This window comes from Sphaerodactylus townsendi, linkage group LG03, assembly GCF_021028975.2.
Source record: "Sphaerodactylus townsendi isolate TG3544 linkage group LG03, MPM_Stown_v2.3, whole genome shotgun sequence".
Taxonomy (NCBI): domain Eukaryota; kingdom Metazoa; phylum Chordata; class Lepidosauria; order Squamata; family Sphaerodactylidae; genus Sphaerodactylus; species Sphaerodactylus townsendi.
In genome coordinates this window covers 128,042,679-128,055,054 of record NC_059427.1, presented here as the reverse complement: position 1 = coordinate 128,055,054, position 12,376 = coordinate 128,042,679, and the positions used below count along the sequence as shown (strand labels likewise).

The window sequence follows — 12,376 nt, the reverse complement described above, 5'->3', positions numbered from 1 at the left end:
TAGATGCATTAGATTTGCCACCCTCTTGTGCTCGTGTGTAAGAGGATGCCCGAGGAACCTTAGTTTATTCTGCACAGCCTCACCCAGTTGTAATTGACCACAAAACAGGATGTGCAAAAAAAAAAAGAAGGAAGATAAAAGCACTAGGAAGCAGCCAAGTCACCTCAGGGAAGACAAGTGGAATAAAACAAAGAACCATTATTAGGCAAAGGTGGGTATCTTTACCTGGATAAATGATGGGGTGGTTCTCTCAGTCCTCACAGAGTATGGTTAAATGGACAGGAATATTTAGATATTTTTGTTATAATTCTTTAGATAGCTATTTCTATGACATTCCTAAGGCCAATATTTGATTTATGATTGTGTAGGCTTGTAGTTTAAGCCACAGCCTTATTTGAGGACTTGGTTACTATTATAACAGATGTATAAATTGGGGCCAGTCTCTGCAAAGGGATATGTCAACAGGAAGTGAAATGCTTACCATCTCTTCTAACTGATTCTGAATCTGCCTGTGGACTTCAGCCATCTGGAAAAGAACATCACCTAGAGGGGGGGAAACAAGACAGAAGAAGAGGAAGAAGAAATTTTAGAGACAGTTTTGCCCCAGCCCACTTTCATCCCCACCCATAGAGCTATCGTTCTTCATCCTCGGACTAGGACAAACAATTCAATTTTAATGAATCCTAACGAATAAGTGCTTATTCAGTGACTTATTTAAGAATAACACTGCCTACTCAAGCTGCACATCTGGTGGCTTCATACTCTCTTGAATATAAGAAGGCATGAACTGTTGCCATGGGAGACACAAACCAGTCCTTGATCCCTTCAATTCATGTCTTGATGGGACTTAAAGATAGGACTTAAACCTCTGCTGGGGGTTTGCACTGGCATGTGAGGCCGGGAGGCCTCTCCCCCGCCAGGGGTTCATGCCTGCGTCCACATCTGGGAGGACTCTCTCCAGCCGGGGGGTTGCACCAGCACGCAAGACCGGGACCAGCCCTGGGACCACCACTGCTGGAGCAGCTGCCAGCTAAGGTGAGTCGGGGGGGCGCGCCCGGAGCAGGTGTTGCCCCTGGGCACCATTTTCCCCTGGTACGGCTCTGCCTGAGATGATTGCCATTTTTCCAAAATAGATATGAGGACAATTCTTAACTTCTTGTGAGGTGTATTGTTGAAGACTTTCACAGCTGGAATCACTGCAGTGTTCTGTGGTTTCCGGGCTGTGTGGCCATGTTTAAGTAGCATTTTCTCCTGTGATGTGCTTATTTCACTGACTGAGTGGTCCCAGCATGATTGATCTCATCAGATCTCAGAAGCTAAGCAGCATTGGTGCTGGTTAGTACTTGGATGGGAGACCCATAAAGAACTGCATTGCTTATGTGGAGGCAGGCAATGGCAAACCACATTTGTTAGTCTCTTGCCTGGAAAACCCTACCAGGTTGGTGTAAGTCGGCTGTGACTTGACAGCACTTTACACACACAAAAAGGAAAAGAATGGGAAGGGAAAAGGAAGCAGAAGACTGTTGGCATGATAAAATTCAAGTACACTAATAATAGTGACATAGTTTTAAAATGGAGTGGAAGAGTTTTGTGTTCTCAACTGGCGTAAACCCCACCTAGTGCTAAAAAGGACTCAGTCTACATTAAGAACACCTATTGGGGGTTGGAGGAAATGGATGTTCTCCCTTTGAAAATTTAAAAGCTAGTTGTTGGTTGGATCCAATCAAAGGATATACACTTATTTATAAGTCTGAGACAGCGGAAGCTGAGAGAAACCAGAGTCTGTGCATTAAGAAAACTGGAAACAGATGGGGCAGTTAATTTCCAGTTTTTCTACCATGGAGTACCAAATTTGGGGGAAAATTATTTTCAAGTGTGAAATCAGTAACACTTGGGGTGTTTAAGGCAGTATCCTTCTTGCAGCTCCATTTCCCACGCACGCACGCACGCACGCACGCACGCACGCACGCACGCACGCACGCACGCACAGAGAGAGAGAGAGAGAGAGAGAGAGAGAGAGAGAGAGAGAGAGGCATAGATATATACACACACATACACAAAGAACAGTGTTTGTGAGCAACCAAAAATAGCAAGAGGTAGAAAAACAAGAGAACTGAACAAATAGCTGGAAGATCTCTAGACAGAAAACTGTTAGAGGTTTATTTCTTTAAAAACACTAATATCTTTTTATTACAGTTGATGCACGGGGACTTGACTTTTTTTTTTTACTTCGAAAGGCACCATATTACATTTTTATTATGGATATAAGCACTTTCCCACTAAGATGCACGTTATTGTGGTTTGCTGGCAGTACATGATGCAATTTAAGTTGTGGAACTATTCTAGCCTGAGAGGCTGAAGCCATTCCAGCTCTGACTGTGCTCTTGTCAGAGCTAATAAAGGTAATCTGGGTCAGACGTGGTCACCAATTGGTAGAGGAGGCCCAGGTGATCCTGTAAGAGATAGGTCACTACAGAATTAATGCCTGAGCACTGTGACAATGCAGTGAAGCTGAATGTATTAGACTGTGGGGGATGGCCTGATATATTTGTTATTTAAAAACCCCTTTAAGAAGACTTCTCTTGAACCATCTGTGAAATGCAGAAAGAATTGGCCATAACACATGCTACAAAAACTAGGTTATTCTGTTTTTACACTGAAAGCACACCAACAGATACAAAGACCTTCCCATTTCTTTACTCCAGCAGATTCTGAAAACTGTTCTGTAACGGATGGGCACTATTTCCAGTTCCCTACATCTAGTGAGGACCACAGCTAAGCATGCCAGATGGCAAGTCCACCGTTTGGATTTCACCTACCCCCAAATTTGTGAGATTGTTGACCAGTCATTGTTCCCTTCCCTAATCACATAAAATACAGGAAGGAGAGACTGGCTTTCTATGTTAGGAGAAATGTTGTAGAAGTGACTGAGAATCTACATAAAGAGCACATTTTTCTTTCAACCCAACTTGTTAATCATCTGTGCAGAAGACCTCATATAAACCAGAAATTCTGCAGAAAAGAAAAAAAAGCCAGCAGCAATAACAGCTTCAAGTGTCTCATAAGCCAGAAACAAGGATGTCTGTACCAAATCCCTTGCATATTCACCTTGAATAAGGTAGCTTGATATGTGTGCATTACATATAAGCAAATGTTATTATCCTATACATGAATAAATATTTCAATTCTTTTGCATGAAAGCATCTGCGTACTTGTCAGAGTTTAACTAGGGCTAATTAATGAGTGATTATCTTTTGATACGCTGAAGGTAACTGAGAGTATTGGTAGAAGACAGCGTCATCTTTAACAACTGCCTGTTCGTTCTATTGTAATAGTGCTATTGTGTGTGTGTGTTAAGTGTTGCCAATGTTCTTCTGAGTCATGGCAGTTCTATGAATCAGTGTCCTCCAAAATGTCCTTTCGTTAACAGTTTTGCTCATGTCTTGCAAACTGAGGCATGACTGTGGCTCGTAGCTTCCTTGACTGAGTCAGTACATGTTGAGTCTCATGATTTTTCGCCAACTACGTTTGGTCTTGCTGTACTGTTGGTTATTTATTATTGTACTTGGATTCTGTGTTGTTGCCGCCATAAGCCCTGTTGGGGAGGGCAGGGCATGAATGAATGAATGAATGAATGAATGAATGAATGAATGAATGAATGAATGTTGGATTTTCCTCTTTTCCAGCTGTCTTTAGACCAACTTATCCCTTGCAGCCAGCAAGCAGAAATAGCAACACTTTCTGCTAATGGAAGCCACAGACCTAAATGGGCAGCATGGTAAGAGTAAGGCGCCTTTCGCACAGCAAATGTATCATGGATTGCAGTTGGGATAAAGAAACCCATTTTCCTGTTTTCGTGTTCACATGCATCTGGGCAAGAAGTGATTGGGGCCCACGGAAACAATCCAGATTGTTGTTGCGCCTTCACATGGGGCTTTTTCGCACACACGGTTTGTTCTTGATTTAATATATGAGGTCGTCACGGTTTCTGCCTTTTTTTCACATACACTTGAGCTGTAATGTGGCCCGACCCCTAATCTGTCGCTCATTTCAGCCTTTGTCTCACATTTTTCCTGTTGCTCGATAATTGTGCAACTTTCTTGGATAAAACGGATTCCCCCCACAATCTGGTGCCTAGGTGCAAAACGCAACTGGAACAAGTGACTGCGAGGGACCACGCCCACTGTGTGATGCGATTTCCTCCAACCAATCAGGATGCGGTAGAGCTTGCCAGTTGCCTGCGCACATTTCACTGTTTCGTTTCTATCTCACTGTCCTCCCGCCCCTCCTCACGGTCACTCATGCAGTGCATTGTTTCCAACACCGCCCCGATATCTCAAGATAGCGAGTTCTCAATGCAGTGGTACACTGAGATAGTGAAATCAAGCTGACTCGTTAGCTCGTGATGACGGGGGCCAAGCGTCACACGGAACACGCCCTCTGACGGCACAACAGCCAATCGGAACTCTCGTTTGTACTGCATTCCAGGGCAATGCAAAACCAAAGGGTTTCTGAAGCAACAAGAACATCCACAACAACCTGGTGATGTGTGAATGATCTCGAGAGACGAAACAGCAACAAAAAGGTCAGGATGTCGATACGGATTGCCTTAATTCAAGAACAAACCGTGTGTGCGAAAAAGCCCATGGAGACACATTTATTTTTAAAAAAATTACTTCCCAAACATGCATAGCTATGAAGGCATGCACAAATGAACCCCCACAGCCATGCTGATGTCTCATGATATGGCCATCTGCACCTGCATAGCTAGCAGATGCAAGGTGCGAAATTTTAAAAAAGGAAAGGGAGGCAAATCAAGCGCTTCCTGCCTGCCTGTTCACTTGTGAGTGGCTGCAATCTGGAATTTTTTTGAAAAGGATCACTTCTTTAGTGATTTTTTAAAAATGGGTTGGGGAAATAACACGGGACAGACTCGTATTGGGGGCGGGATCTGTGTGAAGCTCCCCCCACAAAAAAACGGGTTATTTAGCGTCCTATACCTGTGTTTATTGCCTGTGTGGAAGGGGCCTGGGACTGGGGAGACCCACGTTCAAGCCTTAACTTTGTAATGAAGCTTTCTGAATGACTTCAGGCTAGTCACCCTGTCAATAGAACCATCTCACAGAAACAGCAGGAATATTAAATGGGGAAGGGAGAACAATACATGTTGCCTTGAACTCCTTGGAGAAAGGGTGGGATGACAATGTGCCAGACAGATACATTCATTCCCACTCCTGGGACATCAAGGTTCTGTGGAACACCTAGTGCCGTGGTGGAGAACCTATGGCACTCCAGATGTTCATGGACTGCAATTCCCACCAGCCCGTGCCAGCATGGCCAATGGCCATGCTGGCAGGGGTTGATGGGAACTGTAGTCCATGAACATTTGGAGTGCCATAGGTTTGCCACCACGGACCTAGTGCAAATGGTTCTGTCTCTTACTTCCAAAATGCACATCTGCAGATCCCTATATCATCATCACCATCCATTTTACTTAGCAGCTTCTCATGACTAGGAAGCCAGTCACAGGGACAATGCTGCTATTATCTTCACATTTCATTGCAGTGCCCAGATACTGAAGACAATACTAGGTAATCAATTTAGCTTGCCCACTCTTCTGATTATCAGGTTTCCTTTAGGAAAAAACCATTTCCTTAATGCAGGACATTTTATATGTAAAGCATATCGCAAAAATGTGTGCTTACCCCCCTGAAGATTTCCGGCACTTAGATTCAGTCATCAATGGAATCAGCAGCAGTGTGTGATATTCCTCTCCTTGTTAGAGCACATATGGCATAATAACCCCATACAAAGGAAGATCTATTATGTACTCAGAGGTACACATAAGCTCTGTATTCAAACTTAGGTGTCAAACTTGCGCCCTCCAGATGTTATGAACTACAGTTCCCATGCTGGCAGGGGATGATGGGAACTGTAGTCCATAACATCTGGAGGACCACGAGTTTGACACCTGTACACTAGGATGTTCAGCTAGAAGGATTTCAAGCAACAAGAAACTATCAACTGGTATTTCTTGCTTCAGTAAAGCAACCAATGTTCTGCAACTCAAAGGCAGTTTCACGTGTACATCTCCCACCAATCTGCAAGATAGCACAAACTCTCATCATATCCCTTCATTCAGAATCCACACAGCACTATGTCCCTACATTTGCAAATCTGGATTCTTCCTACTATTGAAGTTGCCCAGAAAGCTCACCAAGCTGTCCTTTTGAACGAGGAGCTCATCACCGCAATAACTTTCGTGTCCTGCAGTGCCCGTAATTCCTGGACTGTTTCTTGAATTCAGTGATGAGGCATCGTATACTGAAAACTGAAGGGGTTTCTTGGTACTGATGAGTTACAAGTCTTCCAGCTGTTCAGTACGGCCTTGAATAAAATCAAAGCCATCCTGAACTCTGCCAGTCATCTGCAATTACCCAGTTTCCACAGTACTTGGTTTTGTGCATGAAATGGAAAGTCTGACCAATGGGCTGAAACTACAAAACCTACAGGAAATTGCTCTCTGGTTGAGCTGCAAAAGCTAAATAATGGGACGCGCCTAATTCTTGTTGTAAGAAGACAAGTGATGTAATATTTCAAATTCAGCTGGGATTTCTTCCACAGAGCATGGGTCAGTGTATAATTCCTTTCCTGTTCAAAACACAGCACCACTCTGCCTTCATGGAAAGCAGTTCTCACAGCACAGGCAGAATATTTGCCTAGAAATATTTAACACCACTTAAACCACGCAGACTAGACAGCCAGCATGGTGTAGTGGCTAAGAGCAGATGCACTCTAATCTGGAGAACTGGGTTTGACTCCCCGCTTTGTCACTTGAGCTGAGGAGGTTTATCTGGTGAACCAGATTAGCTTGTTAACTCCAATACATGCCAGCTGGGTGACCTGGGGCTAGTCACAGTCCTTCTGAGCTCTCTCAGCCTCACCTATCTCACAGGGTGATTGTTGTGAGGGGGGAAAGGAAAGGAGATTGTAAATCCCTTTGAGTCTTCCAGGAGAGAAAGGGGGGACATAAATCCAAACTCTTCTTCTTCTTCTTTACAAGAAAGCCATATTTTTCTGAAGTCATGTTTTGGAACCATTATTCAGATTCTTCTTTCTACAACCCAGTTACAACAGATAATTATTCCATAGCTGGACACAGAATGAGATGTAGCAACTTAACCCAAAGGCATGAAATCAATGGCTTAGTTTGGATTTGAATTCAAATTAACTCCTACACTATCTAAAAGGCTAGAAGGGCTCCAATTTGTTTTTCTCCAGAGCAGTAGCCTATGCAAAAACTTGGAATTACTATGGAGAACAGCTCTTGTTGCTGTCAGTACTAATTAGAGCATTATGATTATTGGCCTTTTAAAAAGAACTAGCAAAGAGACAATGTATTCCTGCTTCAAAGTGTTTCAGGGTAATCTCGAAAAAGGGTCAGTAGTCAGGAAAGTTCTTGTCTAGTCCAAATCCACTCTATTCTAAAAGTTTTAAACCTATCAGGACCAATGTTTCTTGCTTCTTTTCAAGATTAAATATTTACAACCCAGAATAAGCATCCCCAAGTCAGGCTACCAAGATGGGACGGGGGAGAAGAATACCAACTATGCCATGGGTCTTCAACCTGCGGCTCTCCAGATGTTCATGGACTACAAATCCCATCAGCCCTGCCAGAATGGGCAATTGGGGAGAGCCGCAGGTTGCAGATCTGGAGAGCCACAGGTTGCAGATCCCTGAACTGTGCTGACCATCAGTGACAAAGGGAGAGGAAACTGCACCTGGAACATGAACTGCCTACATGCCCACTTCGTCCCCAAAACGGCAACACACCCACCCTGCCCCCAACACGTGACTGCAATGGTAACACCCGGGACGAGCAGTCCCAGATGTCCCCATTGTAGCTCCGCCTCTGCTGACAATGGTTGCCGACCTGGAGATTCAAACTATTACAATTGATCTTCAGTTAACCAAGATCAAGTCCCCTGGAGTGTATGAGACCCTGCTGAGGTCTCGTCCTCCCCAAACCCCATGCTCTCCAGGCTCTACCTCTAAAATCTCCAGGTATCTCCCAGTCCAGAGCTGGCAACTCCAATACTGAGCCAGGCCCACTGCAACTTGGTATACATGGAGCTAGAATGAAAGGATGGAACTAAATATTATGTGTTGTTTTTAAGGACATATTTTTATTGTGCAAAATGGTCACAATTTCAAAGAGGAAGTCTGGAGGGAGGATGATATTTTAACCCTTTTCTCTCAAGAAAGCTTTCCATTTAAAAAAATCAGATGCATCTAGCTGCTTTTACTCTTTCTGGGGAGAACTGATATTTATCCACACATGCTTCACAGCGGGCCCAAAGTACTGGAGGAGGGAGCAATTTTCAGTGAGAAATTAAGCTCTCTCCCCATCACCAGTCTTCTCTCCAGGAGCTACATTGCATAAACATTTACAAGCATCATTAAAATTCATTGCAAAACTAAATGTGAATGCATAGTTGTGCCATTGAGTGCAACAAGCGATCAATCTTACTATTTGACTATATCAGAATACAAACTGCAGGACGTTTTTGGAAACCCTTGAACACAGTTTCAGTTAAGTGCTATGCAGCAACTTGGGCATCTGCAGTTAACGACTGGAAATTTCTAAGACTCACCAGACAAAAATGTAAAGTTTGTTTTTTGTTTCGGGGGGGGGGTCTTTTTAAGAAGCTGTCATCTGGAGCCATTTCCTGAAGATTTTCACTTTGGTCTGGTAAAAGGATTGGTCAAAGTGCCCATAAAATGAATGTTTTCAGCATATATCAGCAAAAGGAAGTGGAAAACCCTGGTCTGTTTTTCTAGTTACTATTATTGCTAATATACTCAAAATAATTAGGCTGAACTGTGTATGTGCATGTTGAATCAAGTTTTCCTCAATGTAGAACTAGGAAGTGTAAAAGACTTCAGCAAACTGTAATGAGAAAGAAAGATAAGATCTTAACAGAGATTTAAAAGTTGCACTATAGACTTCAAAGGAGGGAGTTCTTTCCTTGAGCCTTCTGGTGAGGGATTTCAGAGTCTGCATTTCTATTGTTAGGGCACAAGTCAAGCTTCTTTAGTTTGATCTGACTATTGCAATTGGCTGGAACAAGAATGCTTGCAAGGGATGCCCAAATTGACATGGGGGTGGAGAGAAAATGCTGGTCCTGCTATATATGTATGTATGTATGTATGCATGCATGCGCGTGCATGTGCATGTGCATGTGCGTCTGTATGTTTTGTTGAAGGTTTTCACAGCCGGATGCAACTGGTTGTGGTGGGTTTTCCGGGCTGTGTGGCTGTTGTCTGGTAGATCTTGTTCCTAACAGCCTGCAGCTGTGGAAAGGTCTACATAGGAACCACAAAATGCAGCATTCAGACTCGCATTAAGGAGCACGAAAGACACTGTCGGCTTAACCATCCAGAAAAATCTGCAGTTGCAGAACATGTGTTAAACAAAACTGGACATAACATTTTATTTGAGAACACTGAAATTCTGGACAATTCAGAAGGTTACTATGTCAGACTGCACAGGGTGGCCTAAAGGCTAAAACTTATAAAACTAAGGCTAAAACTTATAAAATTGAAATTCACAAACACCAAGACAACTTCAACAAGAAAGAAGAGACTCTGAAAATTAGCAAAGCTTGGCTTCCAGTACTTAAAAAATGGACTGATAACCCCACCTGCAATACAGTGCACTGAACCACACCTTTGCATAGCAAGTTCCACCCAAACACTTATTGATTGGTTCCCCACAATGAGACATGGACAATATACCCCACGAAACTTTCCCTTCTCACTAAACAGTGTGAAACAGACTTTTTTCTGTGATACACCTCTGAAGATGCCATTCACAGATGCAGGTGAAATGTTAGGAACAAGATCTACCAGACCACGGCCACGCAGCCTGGAAAACCCACCACAACCAGTATGTATGTATGTATGTATGTATGTATGTATGTATGTATGTATGTATGTATGTATGTATGTATGAATGTATGTATGTATGTATGTATGTTTTTGTTTGTTTATAGGTCACCCTTCTCCTTGCAGGTTTGGGTTGGTTTCAACATAAAACCCAACAATAAAATTGATATAGCCTCACCACTACCAGTCTGGGTGCTAGTCTCTTCATATTCAGTGGGTATATTTGTAACCAATATATACACGATATACACGAAAGGCGCCATTTTTCAGTTGTCTTATCCAAAAATAAACCAAACTATACATGCTAGCCTCAAGTTTGACCACTTCAGGAAGTGAAAAGTAAGCAATGCTAATCCTTCCCTCTCCCATCTGCAGTACTGAAATTCATAGCAAATACCAAGGTACCAGACTGTACTCAAGGATAGCCACTGTGGCCAACTTTCATACTCATAACTGAAGTCAGGACCACGCCTTGCTGATTTCATTTATTTTTAATGGAAAACAACCAAACTTTTGAGGAAAGTAATGTGTTTCCTTTTAGAGGAATGAATGAGATGCTTTTCAAAGCCAGGTTCTAAAACATTGTTTTGGATGTTATTTACTCCCTTAAAATGCTTTCTAATAACTGTGGAAGAATGTACAGTATTAGGTTATAGTTAAGGAACAGCAGATTCCTCCATGCCCTGATCCAGATAGCCCCAGACTATTTCCTCAGATCTCAGAACCTAAGCAAGATTGACCCTGGCAATTATTTGGATGGGAGACCTCCAAAGAATACTAGGATTGTAACGTGGAGGCAAACCACCTCTGCATGTTTCATTATGTTAAAAACTCCAGCAGGGGTCACCATAAGTCAGACGTGACTAGACAACCAAAAAAAAAACCCTCCAGTTTTGACCCTATTAGATTTTGTTCATTCTTAAACCAGCCCCCCCCCCCCCCCCGACAAATCTAATGACCTCCCAGTGAATATTATCGGTCTCTGAGAAGAATGTTCCTCCCCTGGGGTTGACCCACAGTCAAAGGAAAATGGGAATTTTAAGCTTCTGTATGGAATATTTCTGCTACCACGAGAACTGGAGAGCCAATAAGATGTAGTAATTAAGAGTACAGAACTAGTATTGGGGAGACTAGGTTCAAATCCCAACTTCTGCCATGAAAGCTCACTTGGTGACCTTGGGCCAGTCATACACTCTCAGCCTCATTTACCTCACAGGACTATTGGGAGGATAACATGGATGACTTTAAATAAACTTTTCCTGGTGTTTGCAGTAAAAATTTATTTATTTATTTATTTATACTTTGAGCTTCTATACCGCCCCGTCCCCGAAGGGCTCTGGGCGGTGTACAGCATATAATAAATACAATCATAAAATCATCATAAATTGGCTAAAACTTATAAAAGCAGCGGAGACTATCTAAACATTAACACTTAAAATAAAGCATAAATAGAAGCATGGATGACACCCGATAACCTAATATCAAATCCTCCCCCCAAGGGAGGAACGGCAGATCCCCTCAGATGTTATGACAGGCTCCAGTGTGTAGGATCCTAGGAAGGGGGCATCATCAGCTGCTGGTCCCTCCAAAGGCCAGTCCGGCAAAGGAACAGCTCGGTCTCACAGGCCCCCCATGGAACTTCACCAAGCTGTCCCCAAGCAGGGCCCGGACAGCTGGCCAGGAAGAGCTGCTCCTACTCATACCGGCCAATAGGCTGTAAAAAAGCCCTGTCTCGCAGGTGGAGGCCAGCCGCATCATTAAGAAAATAAACCTCTTTTGTACTGCTCATGTAACCCCCATGCCCAGAATGGGTTGGCCCAGAATGGGTTGACCCAGTAAGGGGGTGGAGACTCAGAGCAGCAGAAAGGCTGCAAGAGCTCTTTGCAGAAGACAAGGGTACCAGACTCGGACCTTGATTTCTATAAGCCCTTAACACCTTGTTAAGGTAATTGCAATATTGTTGGGGAAACTACTGGGAAGGTAGTTGGTTGTTTTTGCTATGTTGTAAATGTTGGAGTTTATTGTTTCCAGAGGTTTTCTTTTGTGGTTGTAATGGGTGAGAGTTCTCCTGGAGACCTTCATCATGTTGCAACCTGTTCATCAAGCCCTTGGAGTCTTCAGGAGCCAGCCAACTTGCAAAGTTATTAGAAGAATTTGGACTTGGCAATATCAGTAGACTGTAAATAGAAGGACTTGAAATGCAACCTGAACAGGACCTTGAATTGTAACGTTAAATGTTGATGTTTTAAAAGTGTTATTTGTAAAGAGAAGTAAACTGTTTTGTATAAATTTGGCTCTTTGCAAACTCATTCCAAGTACTGCCCCACAGAACCCACAAGCTGAGGTTACACTCACAGCTTACGAGGTCTTATTGCTTGGCTACTGATACCACGAACACACTGATGATATCTGACAAAAGGAGCTTTGA

At 43.1% G+C, this 12,376-nt stretch overlaps 1 protein-coding gene across 6 annotated transcripts in view; it reads right to left on the bottom strand.

The window, feature by feature from the left end:
* BAIAP2 (BAR/IMD domain containing adaptor protein 2) overlaps positions 1-12,376 on the bottom strand; it is a 156,016-nt gene that overhangs the window by 64,902 nt on the left and 78,738 nt on the right. For all 6 annotated transcript variants that reach the window (XM_048488494.1, XM_048488492.1, XM_048488498.1 and 3 more), the window contains exon 4: positions 482-543. In XM_048488494.1, the coding sequence (XP_048344451.1) occupies positions 482-543 (62 nt within the window). The remainder of the gene's footprint in view (positions 1-481; positions 544-12,376) is intronic.